Consider the following 25619-nt stretch of genomic DNA (forward strand, 5'->3'; position numbering starts at 1 on the left):
CCCCAAATACCGCTGTGCCAAGCTTGTAGCGTCATACCCAAGAAGACTCTAGGATGTAAACGCTGCCAAAGGTGCTTCAACAAAGTACTGAGTAAAGGGTCTGAATACTTATGTAAATGTGATATTTACATAAAAACATTTATGTGCAAAAATTTCTAAAAATCTGTTTTTGCTTTGTCATTATGGGATATTGTGTGTAGATTGATGAGGGGGACAAACAATGTAATCAATTTTAGAATAAGGTTGTTACGAAACAACATCTGGAAAAAGTCAAGGCATCTGAATACTTTCCGAATGCACTGTACTAGCTCTTTTGGCTAATTATAATTAGGTCTAAATAAGTTAAATATCAAATGTATTTAAATTGCAATTTCAAATATATTTCCCTTGACAGAAATAAGACACAAAAGGGGAAAAGGGGATAAAAATATTTGCAGTAAAAAAAGTAACACAAATATTTTAACATGTAGCATAGACAAAATAGGATAAAAACAACTTTATAAATAATAAAATCTAAGTTTATTGGTTGCGCACACAGATCTACAGATGTTATCGCAGGTGCAGCGAAATGGTTGTTCTATCTCCAACAGTGCAGTAATACCTAGCAATATAAACAATACAGACATAATTCAGAAAAATGTATTCATTCAGAAATATCAGAACGAGCAATGTCAGAGACCGGAATATAAATATATACATATACACACACATATATACAGTTGAAGTTTACATACACCTTAGCCAAATACATTTAAACTCAGTTTTTCACAATTCCTGACATTTAAAACTTCTTGTGAATAGGGGGCGCTGTTTTCACTTTGGGAAAAAATCGTGCCCAATTTAAACGGCCTCATACTCTATTCTAGATCGTACAATATGCATATTATTATTACTATTGGATAGAAAACACTCTCAAGTTTCTAAAACTGTTTGAATTATATCTGTGAGTAAAACAGAACTCATTTGGCAGCAAACTTCCAGACAGGAAGTGAAAAATCTGAAAACGATGCTCTGTTCCAGGGCCTGCCTATTGAATTGCCTTATATTTATGGATTTGCATGCACTTCATACGCCTTCCACTAGATGTCAACAGGCAGTGGAAGGTGGAATGGGGTGTCTAGCTTGATCTGAGGTCGAACAAGAGCTCTTGGAATGACGTGACCAGAATTTCCTTTCTCTACCTAGGTGCGGGAAGGACATCAACATTGGCTTCTGAAAAGCGTTCGGTATACACGGTTCTAATTTTATTTGATAGATGTGATAAAAACATCATAAAGTAGTTTTTTTCAACCGAGTTGTATCAGTTTATTCAACGTTTATTGCGACTTTTGGAATTTTCCTTTCTTTGCGTCAGGAGAAGATGGGCATGTTCGCGCCACATGGCTAGCTAAGGTTGCTAATTCGACAGGAGAAAAGGACATTCTAAAACCAAACAACGATTTATTCTGAACCTAGGACTCCTCGTACAAGATTCTGATGGAAGCTCAGCAAAAGTAAGAACAATTTATGATGTTATTTCGTATTTCTGTGGAAAATGTTGAGTCCTATTTTCCGCCCTTTTTGCGGGCGCTGTCTCGCTATAACGTAAGCTGTTATGGTAAAGTTATTTTTAAAAATCTAACCCGGCGGTTGCATTAAGAACTAGTGTATCTTTCATTTGCTGTCCAACATGTATTTTTTAGTAAAGTTTATCATGAGTTCTTTGGTCAGATTAGGTGAGTGTCCAAAATATCTCCGGACAATTTGGTGAATCGATGCTACGTATTCACAATGTATAACCACGGTTTGCATCTCAAAATATGCACATTTTCGAACATAACATAAGTGTATTGTATAACCTGATATTATAGTACTGTCATCTGATGAAGTTGGTCAAGGTTAGTGATTAATTTTATATATTTTGCTGGTTTTTGCGATCGCTACCTTTTGCTGCTGATAAATGCATTTGTGTGTTTGGCTATTGTGGTAAGCTAATATAATGCTATATTGTGTTTTCGCTGTAAAACACTTAAAAAAATCGGAAATATTGGCTGGATTCACAAGATGTTTATCTTTCATTTGCTGTATTGGACTTGTGATTTCATGAAAATTATATTATATGATATCCCTGTCGCGTTAGGCTAGGCTATGCTAGTCAGCTTTTTTGATGAGGAGGATCCCGGATCCGGGAGAGAGAAGCGGTAGAGGTTTTAATGCAAGTACAAATTCCCTGTCTTAGGTCAGTTAGGATCACCACTTTATTTTAAGAATGTGAAATGTCAGAATAGTGGAGAGAATGATTTATTTCAGCTTTTATTTCTTTCATCACATTCCCAGTGGGTCAGAAGTTTACATACAATCAATTAGTATTTGGTAGCATTACCTTCAAATTGTTTAACTTGGGTCAAACGTGTCGGGTAGCCTTCCACAAGCTTCCCACAATAAGTTGGGTGAATTTTGGCCCATTCCTCCTGACAGAGCTGGTGTAACTGAGTCAGGTTTGTAGGCCTCCTTGCTCGCACACGCTTTTTCAGTTCTGGCCACAAATTTTCTATAGGGTTGAGGTCAGTGCTTTGTGATGGCCACTCCAATACCTTCACTTTGTTGTCCTTAAGCCATTTTGACACAACTTTGGAAGTATGCTTGGGGTCATTTTCCATTTGGAAGACCCATTTGCGACCATGCTTTAACTTCCTGACCGATGTCTTGAGATGTTGCTTCAATATATCCACATAATTTTCCTGCCTCATGATGCCATCTATTTTGTGAAGTACACCAGTCCCTCCTGCAGAAAAGCACCCCCACAACATGATGCTGCCACCCCTGTGTTTCACGGATGGGATGGTGTTCTTCAGATTGCAAGCCTCCCCCTTTTTCCTCCAAACATAACGATGGTCATTATGGCCAAACAGTTTTATTTTTGTTTCATCAGACCAGAGGACATTTCTCCAAAAAGTATGATCTTTGTCCACATGTGCAGTTGCAAACCGTAGTCTGGCTTTTTTATGGCGGTTTTGGAGCAGTGGCTTCTTCCTTGCTGAGTGGCCTTTCAGGTTATGTCGATATAGGACTCGTTTTACTGTGGATATAGATATTTTTGCATCTGTTTCCTCCAGCATCCTCACAAGGTCCTTTGCTGTTGTTCTGGGATTGATTTGCACTTTTCGCACCAAAGTACGTTCATCTCTAGGAGACAGAACGCGTCTCCTTCCTGAGCGGTATGATGGCTGCGTGGTCCCATGGTGTTTATACTTGCGTACTATTGTTTGTACAGATGAACATGGTACCTTCAGGCGTTTGGAAATTGCTCCCAAGGATGAACCAGACTTGTTGAGGTCAACAATTTGCTTTCTGTCTTGGCTGATTTCTTTAGATTTTCCCATGATGTCAAGCAAAGAGGCACTGAGTTTGAAGGTAGGCCTTGAAATACATCCACAGGTACACCTCCAATTGACTCAAATGATGTCAATTAGCCTTTCAGAAGCTTCTAAAGCCATGACACCATTTTCTGGAATTTTCTAAGTTGTTTAAAGGCACAGTCAACTTAGTGTATGTAAACTTCTGGCCCACTGGAATTGTGATACAGTGAATTATAAGTGAAATAATCTGTCTGTAAACAATTGTTGGAAAAATTACTTGTGTCATGCACAAAGTAGATGTCCTAACCGACTTGCCAAAACTATAGATTGTTAACAAGAAATTTGTGGAGTGGTTGAAAAACGAGTTTTAATGACTCCAACCTAAGTGTATGTAAACTTCCGACTTCAACTGTATATACAGTGGGGAGAACAAGTATTTGATACACTGCCGATTTTGCAGGTTTTCCTACTGACAAAGCATGTAGAGGTCTGTAATTTTTATCATAGGTACACTTCAACTGTGAGAGACCTCACCTCGTGGGGCATCAATGATCATGAGGAAGGTGAGGGATCAGCCCAGAACTACACGGCAGGACCTGGTCAATAACCTGAAGAGAGCTGGGACCACAGTCTCAAAGAAAACCATTAAAAACCAGTAACACACTACGCCGTCATGGATTAAAATCCTGCAGCGCACGCAAGGTCCCCCTGCTCAAGCCAGCGCATGTCCAGGCCCGTCTGAAGTTTGCCAATGACCATCTGGATGATCCAGAGGAGGAATGGGAGAAGGTCATGTGGTCTGATGAGACAAAAATAGAGCTTTTTGGTCTAAACTCCACTCGCCGTGTTTGGAGGAAGAAGAAGGATGAATACAACCCAAGAACATCATCCCAACCGTGAAGCATGGAGGTGGAAACATCATTCTTTGGGGATGCTTTTCTGCAAAGGGGACAGGACGACTGCACCGTATTGAGGGGAGGATGGATGGGGCCATGTATCGCGAGATCTTGGCCAACAACCTCCTTCCCTCAGTAAGAGCATTGAAGATGGGTCGTGGCTGGGTCTTCCAGCATGACAACGACCCGAAGCACACAGCCAGGGCAACTAAGGAGTGGCTCCGTAAGAAGCATCTCAAGGTCCTGGAGTGGCCTAGCCAGTCTCCAGACCTGAACCCAATAGAAAATCTTTGGAGGGAGCTGAAAGTCCGTATTGCCCAGCGACAGCCCCGAAACCTGAAGGATCTGGAGAAGGTCTGTATGGAGGAGTGGGCCAAAATCCCTGCTGCAGTGTGTGCAAACCTGGTCAAGAACTACAGGAAACGTGTGATCTCTGTAATTGCAAACAAAGGTTTCTGTACCAAATATTAAGTTCTGCTTTTCTGATGTATCAAATACTTATGTCATGCAATAAAATGCAAATTAATTACTTAAAAATCATACAATGTGATTTTCTGGATTTTTGTTTTTCTCTCACAGTTGAAGTGTACCTATGATAAAAATTACAGACCTCTACATGCTTTGTAAGTAGGAAAACCTGCAAAATCGGCAGTGTATCAAATACTTGTTCTCCCCACTGTATATACACACACACACACACACACTATATATATACACATATATACATTGCAACATTTACCTAGAGCTAACGTTACAGATAGCAATACTGGGTGATTTGAAAAGTCATAGTCAATCGATCAATAATATAATAATAATTTTAGCAAAAAATGTTATCTTTAATTTACAATCTGTAGAAACTATGAGAATAGAAAGGTTCAGTACTTTTGTGAAGCATCACAGCACAGTTTCAAAATATATGGCAAATAGAAATCCAATATGGATGGTGTTAGATAGATAGGAGGGGTTGAATGGAGCTGAAGGGTGGGACTAATAACAACAAGATAACAAATGTAAAACATACGGGGTCTGTAAAATGTATATAGGTTCAGAACTTTTGTGAAATAGCACAGTTACAAATATATGACAAGTAGAAATCAAACTGGATGGACATCAGAAATAGAGGAAGGCCAGGACTAAAAACAAACTAAATATAACCATTGTAAAATAGATTGTGTCTGTAAAATGTATATAGTATGTATACGCTGGAAGTAGAAGCCTAAGTGTTATTGTTTATTAGTTTACTCCAATTGGGGGAGAGATGGTAGGGTTTGCGGGGAATAATAAAGGAAAATATATTCTAAAAAGATATGTATATTTATGTATATATATATATATATATATATATGGGTGATTGTAAATTATGCAGACAATTACATTGATGGAAGCAACATCCACCCCCTGAAAAAAATACAGAAATACAAATAAAATAAAAATAAAACTTTTTTTTTTTTAAAGAGCGCCGACTGGGAAAAATCGGGTTGAACTGTCATCCAATTCGGAAATACAAGTCAGAAACTCTGACATCATCCTACCTAGAGATCCGTCTTCTCCGATCTGAAGACCACTGACGTCACGATTATTCTCAGTCTGATCTCGTTTTAGCATCAAAGTAGAGTTAGCATCAAAGTAGACATCACGCAAGATTACAAATCCCTGCACCTCATCTCTAGCTGAAACTTTTGAAAACAGGTATTGTGTCAACTTGCACAAGACAGTAAACAGAATTGTCAACTTAAAGAAATGTTGCCAATTTATTAATTATTAAATTTAGCTAACATTTCTTAATCCAGAGTTTCTTACCTTTGCCTCGAATTGGCAGTCTTGTCCAGTTCATCATGGCATTTGTAGTTCTTTATGATAGCAACAGTATTTCATTTTTGGGGGTAAATATAGGCAAATATGTTGATAAGTAACCTTGGCCTAGCGAGATTCACACGGCTATCAAAATGTCACGCAGTGTAAGTCTATACGAAACATAGCTCTTATTTGAAGAGTTTCTAAAAAATTATGGTGGAAATACAATTGGAACCATTTCATTGTTTGACCGCTAGGTTTTATGGGTATTAAGACTCACTGTGGATCTCACCGGGATCCTTATGATTGTAATGTACATTAGTTAACTGGCATGGTTCATGTAAGGGTTAAAGTAAGAGTTATGGTTCATGTAAGGGTTAAAGTTAGGGTTTAGGGCATGGACGTCCAAAGGATCCCAAATAGCACAGACGTTAACGTGATGGAGGTTGGGTGTTGCTCCAAAGAAATCCCCGTCTTGATTGGCGAATCGGATAGGACGTCAAGAGAATTAAGAATGCAAAATGTTACGATTTTTGGATTGGACCAAAGGTTTTCAAAGCTCTATTCTCATTGGTTGAAAATGTTTTAGCCTCTTTGTCCCTCCCCAAAATCCAGCGGTGTGTCATGGAGATTTTGTTAGCGGGTGGGGAGGACCAGAATCGGGCAACGATTGACCCTGTTTAACTTAACTGGCGGTACATCGGGGCTGGGGGGTCGCCCTGACGAGTTTTAAACGTGTAGATCGCCTCATATTTTGCCCCTTGATCGACTGGTCTTCCAATGTCGGATTTCAAGCTTGGGATTGTTCGACTTGGCCGTGTGGCCGGGAAGGTGAGCTGGATCCGAGGGCTGCCATGTGCGACAAGAAGGGGAGGGGATCAGAAAAAGCGCTTACAAAATGGCTCGTTGAGATAGGTGATGGCATCGAAAATGTTTTAATTTGGAATACCTGTCGGAAAAACATACATAAGTTAACTATCTAGCTAACGTTAGGTGGCCCAAATGTTTCGCTAAATTCGTTTTCTCACGAAGCCGCCCAGCTCAAGCCAATTACTAATAGGTAGCTAGCTAGATTTCACCGACGTTCGTAGTTAGTTAATTTATGGAAGCAACGATGTCTTTGGTGAATGTTGAAAGTTAAAATATGTCATCTAAATGCACACTTTAACGGTAAAGCAATTATAATGTACGCTAACTAACTGGTATAGATAGTTATTCCAAGGCTCTAGTCTTAATGAGGAAGCCATTGCATTGCCACGCTCTATCCAGGAACCACTTGCAACGTGATTGAGCACCGGCATGTTTTGCCAACGGTATTTTTAAACTAGCTTATTTTTATCTTACCATTTGAAGGCTGATACAAATCCTATGTGGCATCATTATTGACATGTAACGATACTAGGGCTAGCTAACGTTAGTGGGGGGGGGGTTCTAGCTTGCGAACGTTTTATTTAGGCTAGCGACAGTAGCTACATCATGATCTACTTTTACCTGACGAATTTGAACAGTGACTTGAATATTTAGGGCCCTCTTGCTTTTAGCCATAGTTTTAGCACTGAGGGCAGTTGGTGAACATTGAAATGGGTGTGTCCCTTATAAATGAGAACCACTTGGACATATCACGTGTTATGGAGTGACCCCCAGGAACATTAGTCAACACCACAATGCGGTGCTGTTGCATGCCACTGCTATGCCTTCCCAAAATGCTTGTTTCGTGATTGCTAACTTACTCAAAGCAAATCGAACTTGACTCGTGGTCTTAATTAGGGATGGGTCGACACTTAGAGAATGGTTACCTGAAGGAAAATGGGGAAGGGTCATTATTTTATTTGTTTTATTTAACTAGGCAGTCAGTTAAGAACAGATTCTTATTTACAATGACGGCCTACCGGGGAACAGTGGGTTAACTGCCTTGTTCAGTGGCAGAACGACCGATTTTTACCTTGTCAGCTCAGGGATTCGATCCAGCAATATTTCGGTTACTGGCCCAACACTAACCACAAGGCTACCTGCCACCCCATCATGTTTTTTACATTTAAGTAAAGGGGGGGTTTAGTATATATTTTTTAAATATAGTCCAGGGGAGGGTAATGTAATTGATGAAATTTAGATATTTCTGTTTTACAATTAGTTGCTATATATTGATGTGTGCCCGATGCCGCCCCTCATCTCATTCTCTGCTGGGCGTGAATATCCATGTGAATTTTTTGTTGTAATTAACAGCCAATGTTAACTTTTTTTATTTTGTGGCTACAGCAGTCCATTGCAAAACATTCTAGCAGTATTTCTGATTGTCTACTCAGCTCACGATCACATACTTTTAATGTGGGGCTATGACAGTCAGTTACATAATGTCTCATATCTCACCACCACTAATGAGATGGGTGTGCATGATGCATGTTGTCAGAGCTTCTCAAAGTCAGTGGGTGTGGTCAACAGTGCACACCTCGTCTCTGCTGTCAAATCGAACCTGGATCGATATTTGGTTTTAATGCAGATGAGAGCACTGCTGAATCCAGCTTCACAAAGAGATGCGCTGGCAAAGGGTACCATGAGTTTTAATCCTCTGAGGGAAATGTCAGGGTATTCCCTTTGAATCAGGAACCAAAACTCCTCAAGTGCCCATTGAATGCTTTGTTTGAAGCATTCGGTAACATGGCAGCTCGAAAGGCCCCACTTGAATAATTCCGAATCAAGGGCGGCCTTTTCCCACAATCGAAGGACACTCAGGTTGAATTTGATCTTTTAGATTTAAATCATTTTCATTTAGTTTTAAGGTTAACAAAATGTATAATGATTGAGATAGAAAGAATATATATAATACCAGTCAAAAGTTTGGACACCTACTCATTCCAGTTTTGTTTTTGTTGCTATTTTCTACATTGTAGAATAATAGTGAAGACATCAACACTGTGAAATAACACATGGAATCATGTAGTAACCAGAAAAGTGTTAAACAAATCAAAATATATTTTAGATTCTACAAAGTAGCCACCCATTGCCTTGATGACTGCTTCGCACACTCTTTGCATTCTCTCAACCAGCTTCATGAGATAGTCACCTGGAATGCATTTCAATTAACAGGTGCGCCATGTTAAAAGTTAATATGTGGAATTTATTTCCTTAATGCGTTTCAGCCAATCGGTTGTGTTGTGACAAGGTAGGGGTGGTATACAGAAGATAGCCCTATTTGGTAAAAGACCAAGTCCATATTATGGCAATATTACAGCGCAAATAAGCAAAGAGAAATGACAGTCAATCATTACTTTAAGACATGAAGGTCCGTCAGTCCGGAAAGTTTCTTAAGTGCAGTCGCAAAAACCATCAAGGGCTATGATAACTGGTTCTCGTGAGGATCGCCTCAGGAAAGGAAGACCCAGAGTTACCTCTGCTGCAGAGGGATATGTTCATTAGTTACCAGCCTCAGAAATTGCAGCCCAAATAAATGCTTCAATGTTCAAGTAACAGACACATCTCAACATCAACTGTTCAGAGGAGAATGAATCAGGCCTTCATGGTCGAATTGCTGCAAAGAAACCACTACTAAAGGACCAATAAGAAGAAGAGACTTACTTGTGCCAAGAAACACGAGCAATGCACATTATACCGGTGGACATCTGTCCTTTGGTTTGAGTCCAAATTTTGGATTTTGGTTCCAACCGCCGTGTCTTTGTGAGACGCGGTGTAGGTGAACAGATGATATCCGCATGTGGGGTTCCCACCGTGAAGCATGGAAGAGAAGGTGTGATGGTCTGGGGGTGCTTTGCTGATGACACTTGGTGATTTGTTTAGAGTTCAAGGCACACTTAACCAGCATGGCTACCACAGCGTTCTACAGCAATATGCCATCCCATCTGGTTTGCGCTTAGTGGGACTATCATTTGTTTTTCAACAGGACAATGACCCAACACCTCCAGGCTGTGTAAGGTTTTTTTTTACCAAGAAGGAGAGTGATGGAGTGCTGCATCAGATGACCTGGCCTCCACAATCACCCAACGTCAACCCAATTGAGATCGTTTGGAATGAGTTGGACCGCAGAGTGAAGGGAAAAGCAGCTAACAAGTGCTCAGCATATGTGGGAACTCCTTCAAGACTGTTGGAAAATGATTCCAGGTGAAGCTGGTTGAGGGAATGCCAAGAGTGTGCAACGCTGTCATCAAGGCAAAGCGTGGCTGCAGCTTAACTAGGTCTTTCCTTGCACTACTTGGCCATACGACTGGACAATAATCAAGATATGAGAACTAGAGCTTGCAGGAGTGTGGTGTTACGGACAGACCTCTCCCCATCTTTACAACCATTGAATCTATATGTTTTGACCATGACAGTTTACAATCTAAGGTAACAGCAAGTCATTTAGTCCAACTTGTTCAACCATTCATTGCCAGATTCAGCTGAGGTGTAGAATTTAGGGAATGATTTGTATCAAATACAATGCTCTTAGTTTTAGAGATGTTCAGGACCAGTTTATTATTGGCCACCCATTCCAAAACAGACTGCAACTCTTTAAGGGTTTCAGTGACTTCATTAGCTGTGGTTGCTGATGAGTACATGGTTGAATCGTCCTATAGCCTATATCCTATAGCCTAAATTCTGTTCCGTTTGAGAAGGAGAGCGTGAAGATGAGGAATGGAGGTAAACTTAGATTGTTTTTAATAATTATAGTAGTAGCAATGTTTCTTGCCCATGATTTATTTATCAGTTATTGACCTCCCAATAAGCCAGATTCAAGTAATTTACATTGTGGTGAAGAATCTTGAAGCAGCAGCCCGGCACAATCAATAGGAAATGGGACAGCTCATGGTGCTGAAATTAGGCAAATTAGAGTAGGCATAATCCATTTCAACATCTTAATTAGACTTTACTAATAACGAGGGCTTTGTGTTGCCGCTTGTTTCTTACTATTTAAGAAATAACAGTTTGTTCCATCTACCGGTTTGACGAACAAAATTAGGCTATAGGCTGCTATAGCCATAGATTTGTCGGTCAATTCCTCCACGCACTCTTTAAATGGCCTACCTCCGTGTCAGTTAAGGCCTGTTAAGTTAAAACCAAGACTAGTTGAGAGGGTATGCCATAGGCCAACCTTTTATTAAAGACAATAGCAAAAAGCACAGGCTTAAGATTTTGAATAAAGTAATACATCCGATTTATATAAAGTGATCTAAGTGCTTTATGCTAGAAACAAGCTGTAAAATACCAGGGAAAGACGGGACTCCGATGCATATGGGGATATCATTGTTTAATTTCTTTGACATTCAGAGGCTGAGCTACAACCTATAATAGCCGAGGAGACAAACAATAGGCTTTGCTTGGGAAGTGATCTAATTCTGTCACTATCAATTGATTAAGCTATTCACTTTCTGTACAATTTGAAGATGTTTAAACCCAGACAGCTTTTAGGGAAACACTTGTGACCTTCTCTCGTTTGGTAAATTTACGGAAGAAGAGTAGCCAGCAGTTAACTTACATTGTTCTGCGTTGGTAGGCCTACTCTGTCTGGGGTGGAAAGGTAGACCTAACTTTTGAAAGTACCATGGTCAGATTCCTAATGATGTCTCAGATTTCATTATTTGCAAACGGGGACAGTTTTGTTGCAAACAAGACACACTGATTTGGCATTGGAGAAATATGATAGGCCTATGTGTTTATCTATGCCCATTCTTAGCCAGTAATTTGTGCGCTATTTAAAAAATTATGTAGAATTGCATGACATATTTACAGTGCATTTGGAAAGTATTCAGACCCCTTGACTTATTCCACATTTTGTTATGTTACAGCTTTATTCTAAAATTGATTTAAATTGCTTTTCTCCCCTCAATCTACACACAATACCCCATAATGACAAAGCAAAAACAGTTTTAGAATTTTGTTGGAGCAAATGTATAAAATTAGCTCCCATTTACATAAGTATTCAGACCCTTTACTCAGTACTTTGTTGAAGCACTTTTGGCAGCGATTACAGCCTCGAGTGTTCTTGGGTATAACGTTACAAGCTTGGCACACCTGTATTTGGGGAGTTTCTCCCATTCTTCTCTGCAGATCCTCTCAAGCTATGTCAGGTTGGATGGGGAGCGTCGCTGCACAGGTAATTTCAGGTCTCTCCAGAGATGTTCGATCGGGTTCAAGTCCGGGCTCTGGCTGAGCCATTCAAGAACATTCAGAGACTTGTCCCGAAGCCACTCCTGCGTTGTCTTGGCTGTGTACTTAGGGTCCTTGTCCTGTTGGAAGGTGAACCTTTGCCCCAGTCTGAGGTCCTGAGCTCCTTGGAACAGGTTTTCATCAAGGATTTCTCTGTACTTTGCGCTGTTCATCTTTGCCTCGATCATGACCAGTCTCCCAGTCCCTGTTGCTGAAAAACATCCCCACAGCATGATGCTGCCACCACCATGCGTCATCATAGGGATGGTGCCAGGTTTCCTCCAGATGTGACGCTTGGCATTCATCAGACCAAAGAATCTTGTTTCTCGTGGTCTGAGACTCCTTTAGATTCCAACTTCTTCCATTTAAGAATGATTGAGGCCACTGTGTTCTTGGGGACCTTCAATGCAGCAGACATTTTTTGGTACCCTTCCCCAGATCTGTGCATCAACACAATCTTGTCTTTGAGCTCTGTGGACAATTCCTTTTGACCTCATGGCTAGGTTTTTGCTCTGACATGCACTGTTAATTGTAGGACCTTATATAGACAGGTGTGTGCCTTTCCAAATCATGTCCAATCAATTGAATTTACCACAGGTGGACATCTCAAGGATGATCAATGGAAACAGGATGCACCTGAGCTCAATTTCGAGTCTCATAGCAAAGGATCTGTAGACTTATGTAAATAAGGTATTTCTGTTCTTGATTTGTAAAAACTGTGCAAATATTTATTAAAACCTGTTTTCGCTTTCATTACGCTTCATTATGGGGCACTGTGTGTAGATTTGAGGAAAATAATTTTTGAATAAGACTGTAACGAAACAAAATGTGGAAAAAGTTGAGGGGTCTGAATACTTTCAGAATGCACTGTATAAAATGCCATTTATATATCATCAAATATGCTGATCGATTCATGCAATGCTTTTACTATGAAGGATATCTTTCCACCCCTACTCTTGTCCACGGTGGTCTGGCCCACAGCCCTGTGCACTATCAAAATTCCTACATTGGCATGTAATGGATACAGGATGAAGAACAGTTTATAAAACTGTGTATTTAAGGCTCTGGTCTGTCCAAGAAGTGATGGCAAATGTTCTCTGCTATCCACTTTGTTATAATTATTATTTTGGGTATAGGGTCGTGTCACTTAAAAAAAAAAAATGTTTTTCATACCTTCAGGGAGGGTTATCCCTTAATATAAATAACGTTCACGCCCTCATACCGTCACATGGTTCAGTGTCGTGTCACACCTCACTGTTGTGACCTTTACACTACACAATAATAGTGTCGTTAACCCACATTCCAGGTGGCATTCTGTCCTTTCTTTTGCAGACAAAGTACACACTGATCGATGAACAGGACATACCATTGGTGGAGAACTATGCCTTCGAGGTAAGAGGGTGGGGATTTACGAGTAGGGTGTGGTGAGGGTCATTCTAGTCAAAGACCATTCCCACACGAGACTGGCCCCAGAAAACAAAAGAACGACTGGACTTTTCTTGAGAAAATGGTCTGGGATATAAAAATGGCACACCGTTATTTTTTCAGGCACGCATGGATGTCGACGCAGACGGCAATGGGGCAAAGATCTTTGCTTATGCCTTCGACATTGGCAAAGGGCGCTGGGCTGGCAGGCCACTGCACGAGCTGCTCTGGTGAGTTGATGTCCCATCCCCACAATCTGCTCCTGAATACATTATTGTAGTCTGTTGGTAAGGGCAGCTTTTATCAAACAAACTATCCATTGTTCATATTGTGTGTGACCCTGGCAGACTGGTTGTCATAAGGCGATTTCAATGTTTCTCCAGGGAGAAGCACAGAGGAGGCATAGCTCCCAGCTTCCAAGTTGTCCACATCAACTCTGTCACAGTGGATAACCGTCTGGACAACCTGCGACTGGTCCCCCTGGGCTGGAGCCCCAAACCAGAGGAGATCTCCAGCAAACAAAGGTATTACAGCTGTGCACTTCTCCACTACAATTACTAGAGCTACATTCCCCTCTCCTAGCATTCATCACTTCTTTACTGAGGAAAGACGAGAATATTCAGACTTAGCTCAGTATGACTTGTGCGTTAAATGTTTCAGTTGTCATGAAGGTATGTTAACGGTCTTTATTTCTCCCCCTGTAGAGAGCAGTCTCTGTACTGGCTGGCCATCCAGCAGGTACCAGCTGACCCCGTAGAGGAGCAGTACCTGGAGCTCAGTCGTACCCGTTACTACAACGCCAATGGAGAGCTGGTGGAGGAGGAGGAGTGCTCCTGTACTTACTACGAGTGTCACTACCCACCCTGCTCGCTCATCGAGAGGAGAGTACGTACTGTTACCATCATATATTCAGTTACCTTCAGTTATTTTCAACCTCCATATACTTTCACTGTAGGCAAGGGAGTATTGAAGTACATGGCTTTGAGGATTTCTGTGATCCCATTTACTTCCGAGGCTGACATAGATATTGTTGCTATTTTTAGGCATTTTAATATGGAAGTCTCAGAACAGTGTCACAAAACCCATACAGGTGTTTTTCCACCAGTCTGATTTTTGTCTCCATCTGTCCACAGCTTAGAGAGTTCAACATCTGTGGTCGCTGTCAGGTGGCTCGCTACTGTGGCTCTCAGTGCCAGCAAAGGGACTGGCCCGCCCACAAGAAGCAGTGCCGCGAGCGCAAAAGAGTCCTGGCCCTGGAGTCTGAACCAGAGCGATGATCTCTGGATCAACTACCAGGATAGGGGAATGGGGGGAAGATTGAAGTGCAAAGGGGGAAAAAATCTGCCAACAGAATGATGAGAGGACAATGTTGGTTGGTAGGGTAAAAAAAAAAAAAAGAATCTCCATATACTTTCTTTACATGTCAATGGGGATGGTGGGGAAGTGTATATATTATTTTTTTCCCGGAAAGGGAGATCCTCCTCGAGCTCTACCTGCTGCTATGGATTTGTATGTTTGAGTAAGATGATGTCACACGGATAAATTGCTTCTTTTGGACAGCAATTGATTATCGACAGTTGTCGTCATCAGCTTTCTCCTTCCTGCCACCCACCAACCTGTAATGCCGTGTACAGGGATCTAGGGAGGACAGTACCTGCTGCTCACCTGGTACAATGGGACATGGACCTTTTCACTGTACTTCTTGGACCTCTGCTGCACACACTGTCATCTCCTTGTTATGCTCTAAGACCAACATACAGCAGATAGATTTACTTTGCTGTTTCGCACTAGCAGTGTTGTGTGTGCTGCCATTTTGGACTGACGGACATGGATGAAGTGCTGAACATTGGGGGGAAGGGTGTTTTGTTGTGTGTATATATATTTTTTTTTAAAGTGTCCCTCTTTGTTGGGAAGGGGTCATCAACTTTGGGCTTGATCAGGCATTGTTACTTTCCTGTGTTAAACATCCCTGAATGAATCTGATTGGTCGGTTGCCCTTCCAGATGCCCACAAACACAGTCTCTGTCACTAACGCTAACGTTCAAGGGATATACTGGGAAAAACTTAGAAAACCCAGGTTGGCCATTGGACAGGCTACATCAGTTCGGGTCTTGGGATTGTATGAAATGGCCCGAATTCAATTCCATTGTTTTCTACATGTCAGTCATCAGAGATATTTGTTCTATGCCCAATGATCACTCCCTAAGCGTGATGGATGAACACCTGCTCAATGTTTGTCTTCCTGTTGTGTCAGGTGGCGATGAGGAATCCTGACACGCTCACAGATAATGCATGTAACAAGCAGACCGACATAATACATGCAGCACACGTTGATAGTTTATGTGGACTGGTTCATAACACTGTGCACTGAATTGTTTTAACACACCCCACCATTACCTTTGTCATAGAGATGGGGGGAGTTTAGAGGTAGGGAGAGTTGACTGTTGGGTGTAAAAATTATACTTTTTTTTTTTTTTTTACAGAATGAAACATTAATCACAGAGTAAAAAGCTACAGTATGTGAACAGGAGTACAGTTGGGGATAACTAGCTATCTCGTTTCACTGTAAAATGATCAAATAAAATAATAAAATGGTTTCCATGGATGTATGACTGTGGTGGGAGTTTAAGGTGCCCTCATGGTATGACACCTCAAAGTATTTGTTGGTTGTTCATTTAGATATCGGGGAAATGGTCTATGTGTGCACTTAGCCTGATACAATAACAGTGTGACACAGAGGCAATTTGAAGGTGCTGCATATGAGGGTTAGACTCAGGAAATAATAGCCTGGAATTTATTGTGGAGCTTGTCAAATTTAGATCTTTACTTCCATTGGCAGGTGTGCGAATAAACTAGAAGAAAAAGTGAAAGGGACAGCAGACGGGACATACAAATAAAGGAGCCAGGACAGTTTAATGTTAAAGTGGAATGAATAACCTTTACTCAACGTCACCATGGTGATCAGTGGGCTGGTCTGGTACTGTGCAGCTATCTGGGACAAGACACATTCCCATAGCGAACCCAGGCAGAGGAGTGAGAAACCCTCACTATATTGAATTAGAGCCTATGTGAAATAGCGGCTTAAGGAAAAATTGCTAGAGAAACACTACAACTGCTACTAGAAAATGTCACAAAAGTCTATCTTAGTTGAGTTACAATTGGCCCAGAGGCTCAAATAGTGTTACCGGAGTGCTAAAGGATGGATTGCAAATCTTTGAACACAATGGCTTGCTCTGCTGTGCCCAATGGACTATGATTTACTTACTGGACAGCTTATATGGATGTATAAAGTCTACCTGAACCACAACTTTTTGAAAACTCACTTAGCACCAACCCGGTGAGTATTTCAAGCTTATATGTTCATATAATTACATTTGTATTATTGTAAGGAGAGACCGCGTCGGAGAGCTGCACAGGCAATCATAACCAAATCCTAACTCGGGACTCCCTTTTATCCCCAAAAGGCACTGAAGTCCTGAAATAAAACCACTCCTGACAATTGATGGCCTGTCCTTGCCAATGTCACTCCGAGAGCTCACTGTCCATGCTCCTGTGTCCGGAGCCCACTCATGTGAAGGCTGCGTTGGAAGTTCTGAGTAGGTCTGCTCAGGAGAGCAGAAAGCAGCTGGTGGTGGAGATACTGAAGGTTCCTAAGAGAGAGCGCTACATCAGGACACTAGAATATTTACTCAGCTCCACAGACTCATGGTGAGTGCAGATTGATACTACTTGTGGACACGTTACAGTTTTGTCAAAATAACTGCCCTGAGCTCTCAATCAACCCATCACGTACTCTATTCCTAAAGGTGTGTCATGCAAACATGCCTTGTGATCAAGGCTGCATTATGGTATTCGTATGTGTACCTATACAGTACAATGTTTTTTTTTACTGTAATAAAGAAGTAATTAGTCCCTGCACATCAATGTTTGTGCTGCTAAAGCAAAATGCACATCTTTCCTCTAAGTAAGCGTTTGTCTATCCTCTCCTGTGCAGTGAGAGGAAAAGTCTTCCCTGCCTTGTACGGGACTCGCTTTGCGTTCCCATAACAGCAAGGTCCCCACCCTGAACTCCAATAAGTGATATGGAGGCTGGCTGCCCTTGAATATGCCTGAGTTTAACGTGACTACTGAATGTGACTACTAAAGAAAATCATGTTTACTGCTATTTGTAATTTACACAACCATGGTTCCGAGACGCATATACGTAAATCTCTAAACGCATGTTAATATCAGCCTTTACACTGACTGGTGGTTAATGTTTTTCCCCCTGCTCATTCAGGCTTTGCAGTACCGCAGCCTATCTTCTTGGAGTCCTGGTGGAGAGAGAGGAGGTTGTGCAGCAGCTCAAGGCCAAGGCTCCAAAGGGTAGCAACAGCCTTGTTGGGACTCTAGGGCAGCTTCTAACCAGACATGATCCAGACATTGTAATGAATGCTGCTGGTGCCTTAGCCTCTTTGGTAATAGAGTGAGTGAGTGTGTGTGTGTGTGTGTGTGTGTGTGTGTGTGTGTGTGTGTGTGTGTGTGTGTGTGTGTGTGTGTGTGTGTGTGTGTGTGTGTGTGTGTGTGTGTGTGTGTGTGTGTGTGTGTGTGTGTGTGTGTGTGTGTGTCTGTGTGTGTGTGGCAGCCTTACCAGAGACCCTCTCTGTCTTGAAACATCCCTCTCTCTCAGGTTGAGAGCTCGGCTGGACGTGGGTGGCTACAGAGAGACCAGGCTGTGTTTGGGCAGGTCTTGACCAGCCTGTTGACCCTGTTGGACCAGGGACCGGAGAGCATGGTGAACTCTGCTGCCCTGATCCTGGCCAGGCTGTCCCTGTGTGATGTGGCCTGCCAAGGCCTGTTACGCCACCCCTCAGCCCCCAGCACCTTGGGCTGCCTGGTACAATGCCTGGCACACAGCCATACAGGTCAGAGCTAAGGACGCAGGGGGGATAAGGTCTTGTGTGGCAAAACATAGTGCTGCCAATGCTCTGCACTATTGAACCCAAAATAACAGTAGGAATGGTTTTATTGCTTCGCTAGTCGGGATGTTTCGTCAAATGTTGACAGTGACATGTTTTCTTGTTTGACAGATAAACGTTTAGCTTCTAATGGCTGTTTTTCACTTGTAATAGACACTGCTATGAATGCAGCCTTTGCTTTGGGTCGTCTGTGTGGAAGTGAAAGAGGCAGGAGTCTCATTCTGACATTTGCGCCAGAGTACCAACTGGTAAGACACCGTACACATCTGTTGGGGAGAACAGTGGATGGTGGAATAAAGAGTCGATTTTGAATCCACACCAAGCTCTGTCATTCAAAAGGGTCTTGTACTTTTCATCTCTCCAGGTTCACAGTCTACAAGCCCTCATGAGTGAGGTGGCTGGGCCAGAGGCAGGACAGACAGCCTGTTTTGCATTGAGTTGCCTAGTAACAGAAGAAGATGGACACGCTCTGGTGCTGGGTAGCCCATCCCTTCCCAGCCTTCTTGATGCTCTTCTCTACCGCTTACAAACAGAAGACCAGGACAGTGCCTGGTTTGCTGCCATGTACGTATGTCACTCACTCCTCCATCTTACACCCTAGGGCTTAACTCCTTCCATGATCAAGAAGCATTAATAGTCTCACTGTCACTGTACCACTAGAGAACATAGAACATATTTCACAATTTATCATAGTGAAGCCAGGTTAGGTAGCTAGCTGAAGCACAGCGCCTCACCCTGCCGTCCCTCTCTCTGTCTCACAGGGCAGTGAAAGTATTCGTGTCGCGACCGGCTGGAGTGTTACACGTGCGAGAGCACAGGTCTCTGAGGGAGCGACTGAAGGTTGTCTTATTACACTACTCTCTGGAGCATTTCTGTTGAACCAGTTTATGCTAATGTGCCTGGAATGCAGTGTTTGCTTGGTTGGTCAGTTATTACATAGCCTATAGATATTTTTTTCAATATCAATAGGATGTCTATTACTACATCAATCATATTACTATACAAAAGTTGTATTATATATGTCAACATCCATTAACAGTTATCAATTGTTGGTGGTATAACTGTACATTAAAATGACAAAAGCAATTGCTGAAAATTAAATTGTCTTACTTGCATTGCATTACATTGTCTCAATCCCTTTCTGACTCTCTCCTCCAGTCTCTCTCCAGCTCTCTCTCCATTGGCAAGGATCTCAGGGAGGAAGTGACCTCATGTCTTAGGAAGCTGGAGCCACTTGTCAAGCCATTGCCCCCGACAACTAGGCGCCTCCCATCTGGGGCCTGCACTGTGTCATGGGAGAAGTGTTTCCCTGAGAGTGGCCTAGAGGTCACTTACAGGTCAGCTGGATGCAGGAATGTTAAGGAGTATTATTATAGGGACCTTTTCACCAAATACACCCTCTCATAATATTCTTAGAGGAAACCAGAAAAGATCAAAGTGTGCTAACAAACAACCTATTTTACATTGTGGCATACTGGCATTTAACATAGAATTGCAGAAACAACGAACAAATACTAAAAATACTTTTTAGCAATAAGCTGATATGTGGTCTCTTTTACTGTCCTCAGCCTTCTGGACAGAGAGACAGTTCTGTATCGTGGAACCCAATGTCACGTGACTTTACCAGTATCAGTCCTCAACCCTGGACATGAGTTCTCACTCCGACTGATCCACTCTTCCGCTGATGGAGACACCAGCCCCCGCAGCGAGCCTGTGCTATTGGTCATAGAATCAGAGGAGACGGGGACAAGGCCTGGTCCTCCACAGAAGCTGCGCGTGATTGGATGCACAGCCTCTCATGTGCGTCTGAGTTGGGTTGCGCCGGCTGGTGAGCTGAAGCCCCAGGTGTATCAGCTGTATCGTGGGGAAACACTACTAGATACCACAACAGAGCTGAGGTAAATGATGCTGTAACAATCAATGTCCTTTTTTAAACAGCTTCTTTTGAGTAAAGAGTTATCATCATCCTCCACACAAAAGCCTGGAATATTAACCATAGCACTAAACTTATATTATGTTATTTGCCAGGGCTGTAGTGGGTGGTCTGTCCCCGGGAACCCTTTTCCAGCTGGGTGTGTGCGCATTGGGGCCTGGGGAAGAGGTGGGCCCCTGTGCGGAGGTGGAGGTCCGTACAGCCAAGGACCAGGACCACGCACCCAGCGGCCTGACCATGGTGGTGCTGGGCAGGCATGAGCTGCAGATCATGTGGGGGGCTCCCCTGGTGCCCCTGGGTCATCTGTTCAACTACGAGCTGAGGCTGAACGGTCGCGTGGCTTACTTGGGCACGGCGCGTGCTCACACTGCCCGCCGTCTGGCCGCCAACACGGCCTACACCTGTACTGTAACGGCCATCACCACCAGAGGGCGCTCTCAGAGCCAGTCTGTCACTAAGAGGACCGCTCGCGACGAGTACCCGTACACACAGAGGTGAGAAGAGGAGAGACAATCAGATTATTATCTCTAACATGTAGCTTGTGTGACTGAATCTATCCATTGACAGGGTGGACTTTAAGAGTGTTCGATCTCAAGTGATGCTCTTTCCCATGTGTGGGTGCCGTATCACAAGCCACAGTTTTGTTATATTCTGTCCGTCTGGCTGCCTATCAGGTGTCTGTACTCCTCCAGCCGTCAGCCTCCTCCTAAGACTCCTTCATCACCCCCATCAGTCACAGAGGCAACAGAGGTCAGACGAAAGGTCACAGAGATCGGGGAAAAGGCCAAGAAACCCCACTCTGCACACGACCATCTGACCAAGGTCCATCTGTCCAGCAGGCGATACAGAGGGACTGATCACGACAGAGAGAGACACAGGTTACCCTCATCTGAAACGAAGCTATGTCATATGAGAGATCATCTTGACGTGTAGATTTGTTGTGTGATTTTATGTCCTTTTCTTTTCCTTCCTCCAGGCAACCTTTGGTCTCCACTTCATCTGCTGGCTGTGAAAGCAGCAAAATGGAATCATCTGAGGTAGGCCTACCTACACTTTGATATCTTAGACAGTGCAGTAACAAAGCCATTTTGGGGGGAATCCAAGTACTAATGATTTCTCCTGTTTTACTCTATTTCTTTGTTCTAGATGATGACCATGGGGCTGGTGAATGGATATGATGCAAAGGCCTTATGGAGGAGAGCCAAAGAGAGGGCAGGAGTATCCGTCTGCCCTGCTGGGCTTCCAGTCCGGCCCCTGCTCCATCTCCAGGCTAAGACTGAGGAAAACCTGCTTGAGAGGCAGTCCCACCGTGGCCTGGACCAGCCTTTAGACCCTTCATGCCTCAGGGCCCAAATAAGCCCATGTAGGTAGTCTGTCTAGACATCCTGGTTGTCTCCCACAATTTTCTAATGTTCCGGCTTAACACGTTTGTACGTAATAGAACGTCAGTTTGGCATAGAGGAGCTACGTCACTGCCTATGCCACTACCTTATCCGCTTGAATAAAATAGAAAATAGTAGCTAGCAAGATGGAGATCACAGACATTATTTTGAATGAGTTCATTTTGCAAGTGGCTAATTTGCATCAATTAAAACCACTGCAAAGGTTTGGCCTGCAAACTTTGTTTTCAAATTGTGACGTTCTGGCATGTTTTCCTCGTGATTTGTTGGGAGTGTTGTCTGTCTGAAGAGGGCCCTCCCCGGATTAAAAAAAAAATCTTTATTGAAGTTGCCAAAAGAGTAATTGAAAACAACCTAGTCACTGCTGTTTCCTAGGGTCGAGACTACCAGGTAGGTTATATTTGTGTGTCAAATAGATAGAGGCTTCACTGGTCATGTGTAATGGTGCACCTATTGTATAACCCCAGGGATGCTTCTCCAGTGGAGTGCTCTCAGAAGAGGACCTAGAGACAGAGGAAAACTCCCCTGTATCCCCCATCATATAGGTGAATATGTAACATGTTAGCAACATTAGCAACAACACAAATGCACTATTCCTGTCACACAAATCTGTTTCTGTCTATGTCTGTGCTTGTGTTTATGTCTGTTTGTGGTGGTACATACAACAGATGTAGTGAAGTTAGTCCATCCCATTCCTCCCTCCTACCCACAACTGGACTGGACAGGAAACTATAAAGACAAGCTGCTGAGAGACAGGTAGGGGTTCTGTTGACTTTTTTATCTGAAACTTGAATGCTCTGCTGTCTTTCAATATTGTTTTTCTGCTTTAACATCCCTTCCTGTAACCCTAACCCTCTGTCTGTGTCAATCTCTGTCCTAGGACAAGGCTTTTGACAGGACCAAGAGTGCAGAGCGAAATCAGAGGAAGACATCCCCTAACAACAAACTGGACCAAGCTAAGCTGATAATGATCCGTAGAGGAAAGCATGGGTTTACACGGAACAATCTAAAACAAGCAGAGAATGGTGCTTCTTCAGAGAATGGTGCTTCTTCAGAGAATGGTGCTTCTTCAGAGAATGGTGCTTCTTCAGAGAATGGTGCTTCTTCAGAGAATGGGTTTTGGGGGCTCGTCTCAATGTCTCAATACCAGTGATTTTCATAAAGACTGTGTGAATGGAAAAATTTATTAATCAACACTGTTACAGGCTTGTTATTTAGTATTAATGACCGTTTTTTAAAATGTTTTGTTTATTTTGATGCCCATGTTTGTTTCAAATCACTGATGTTAAATGAGTGAAACTCAAGTCATAGATCCTAATTTTTGCATCAATCATATGGTAAAAAAGTATTACTCTGCAGAAAATAAACTATCCCACCAAACAAAAGATTTTTCTGTCCCCAAAATAGAATACAGTAATGTATCTCTCTCTTTACTCCTTCAACCTTTATGCAACATATTGGTGGCCGCTGCAGCTCAGCTCAGAAGACACACATTCTGTTTTGAAATGTAAAACTGGATGATGAAATGTATTTTTTCTGCCGTTATTGTCGGATTATCCAGCCTCGTCATTTTTTTTACTAGTGTGTGTGTAGTTGTGCCTGTGTTGTAACCAGAGACATTTTAGAGGACATATTCAACATCAAGCAATCATCTCAATTTGGGTTGCACATTTTGGGGAATATACAGAAGTGGAAACTTTCCATGGGAATTAACGGGACTATATGGGAATGAACTGAAATATAAGCAAATTAATATTAATACCATTTAAATGTAGATGTTTTTTGCATTGGATATATTTACCATATCATATGGAGACAGAAACATAAACCTTTTACCTTGTCATCAGTAGACATAATTGCAAATTATTAAATCTTTCCAATAGAAAAAAAAAAGAAAACGATTTAGTTACGAATTGAACTTTAATTAAATGAGTTGACTCTTCACATGGGATGATTTCACTGAACAACAAAGGAAAGGGAATATTGAATGATCCCTAATGATCTGTCGCATTTCCCAAAAACATTTTCAACATACATCTGTAAAATTATAGTCTAGAAACTAAAGCTTTGGTTATCTTCCTATCAGGACAATGGAGGCAACAGTGGAAAGAGCCTCAGATCCACAAAGTCCCTTCCACCAGATGGCTGATGTGATATGTTGGCACGACTGCCATATTGCATCTCCATCCCAAAGCCCTTGCTTGGAAGTGTACTTCGTCAGACTGCCAAGAACCTTGCCCTCGTCCAGGCCAAGGTGGCGAGACACGGTAGTGATGACGCCATAGGCCTTGTTGATCTCTGCACCAGACAGGATGCTCTTGCCAGTATACTTGGGGTCCAACATGTATGCTGCGGCATGTATGGGCTTCAGGCAGAAGTCTTCATGCTTTTTGATGTATTTCAGAACTGCAGTTTCCTTTGCTTGGAGCAACAGTGAAGTGGGCAGGGCAGTACAGATTTCTTCTCTTACTTATGCAAGCAGAGTCTGAACATCAGACAGGATGGCATTGTCTCCCTCAATCTGTGCAATGGCTACTGCTATAGGTTTCAGGAGTTTCAGGCTGCTTACCACTCTCTCCCAAAATAGCTTTCTCTATGATTTGCTTGACCTTCACTTGAACTCTGCATCCAGCAAATGAGTAGATGAAGCATGTCTGTTTGGAGAGGTGTATGCTGGGTGAAAAACATACAGAAATCTCTTCCAATACACATTGCCTGTGAGCATCAGAGGTGAACCAGTTGCATACACAGCTCGAGCAAGACATTCATCAGTATTTCTCCGACTACGTTCCTCCATTGAGTCAAAAAAACGTTGAATTCCAGGAGGACCATGAGCTGTTGCTATCGATAAGGTGTCAGATTCATCATTTCCACCTCAAATAGAAGTAGAGGAACTTTTGTCAGAGGTTGCTTGTTGTGAGCGCTGAGGAAACTTTATGCACTTGGTCAGATGATTCTGTATCTTTGTTGCATTCTTCACATATGATTTGGCACAGTATTTGCAAATGTACACAGTTTTTCCTTCTACATTAGCTGCAGTGAAATGTCTCCACACATCAGATAGTGTCCATGGCATTTTCCTGTAAAGATGAGAAAAAAAACTCAAATACAGTTCCATGTACAGATAAATAGTTAAGCAGTTAGATTAAGATAAATGTTTTAAAATGAAACATGTATGGAAACAGCAGGCTCAAGCAAGCTAAAACCCACATGGTAGCAAAAACTAACTAGCAGAATGTAATGGGTCCTAGGTGTAGCTGGTGTAGAGAGTCAGGCGCAGGACAGCAGATATGAGTAATCAAACGTACTTTACTCAAAAATGAGAATATACAAAGTAACAAATACACGCACACTATGACAGGCCGAAAATACAAAATAAACAATTGTGGGATTGTAAACAGGTGTGTGAAACAAACCACCGAACACCGCCTGAACAAGGAGAGGGACCGACTTCGGCGGAATTCGTGACACAGAAATTGTTAACAAGTTAGAAAGGATTTAAACACACTTTGCTGTAGGCTACTATTTACTGGTTAACAAAAAAATCATGTATGTCATAAAATATATTCACCCCACCCAGTATTGTAATCAAAACTTACCAGAAAGCATGTAGTCCTTGGCTCAGACAGTGTAGTAGTGTGGGCTCAATAGCATCTCATTAGTGTGCAAGATCTTGAGAATCAGTTGCACATGTAATGGAAGAGTTACATGTTAAACATGTATTGTAAATGTTTATC

At 42.2% G+C, this 25619-nt stretch overlaps 1 protein-coding gene across 2 annotated transcripts; it reads left to right on the forward strand.

Annotated features, from left to right (window-relative positions):
* Positions 1-6659: 6659 nt before the first annotated feature.
* On the forward strand, positions 6660-16168 carry LOC120021365 (zinc finger MYND domain-containing protein 19-like). Of its 2 annotated transcripts, XM_038965098.1 has the most exons (6): positions 6660-6859; positions 13499-13558; positions 13715-13821; positions 13975-14115; positions 14296-14476; positions 14725-16167. In XM_038965098.1, the coding sequence occupies exons 1-6, from the start codon at positions 6809-6811 to the stop codon at positions 14866-14868; spliced, it is 684 nt and encodes a 227-aa protein (XP_038821026.1). In that variant the 5' UTR covers positions 6660-6808; the 3' UTR covers positions 14869-16167. The 2 variants fall into 2 exon arrangements, with proteins under 2 accessions (XP_038821026.1, XP_038821027.1); XM_038965099.1 differs by lacking the exon at positions 13499-13558 and having other exon boundaries at positions 14725-16168.
* Positions 16169-25619: the final 9451 nt, after the last annotated feature.

The sequence above is a fragment of the Salvelinus namaycush genome, chromosome 26 (genome assembly GCF_016432855.1).
Source record: "Salvelinus namaycush isolate Seneca chromosome 26, SaNama_1.0, whole genome shotgun sequence".
Lineage (NCBI taxonomy): Eukaryota > Metazoa > Chordata > Actinopteri > Salmoniformes > Salmonidae > Salvelinus > Salvelinus namaycush.

What these genes read in the sequence shown, in the direction of transcription:
- LOC120021365 (XM_038965098.1), top strand. Translation starts at nt 6,809, where the DNA reads ATGTCGGATTTCAAGCTTGGGATTGTTCGACTTGGCCGTGTGGCCGGG. An exon ending in TGGAGAACTATGCCTTCGAG is followed by an intron (nt 13,559 to 13,714) that starts GTAAGAGGGTGG and finishes TTATTTTTTCAG; the next exon opens with GCACGCATGGATGTCGACGC. An exon ending in GCTCGCTCATCGAGAGGAGA is followed by an intron (nt 14,477 to 14,724) that starts GTACGTACTGTT and finishes ATCTGTCCACAG; the next exon opens with CTTAGAGAGTTCAACATCTG.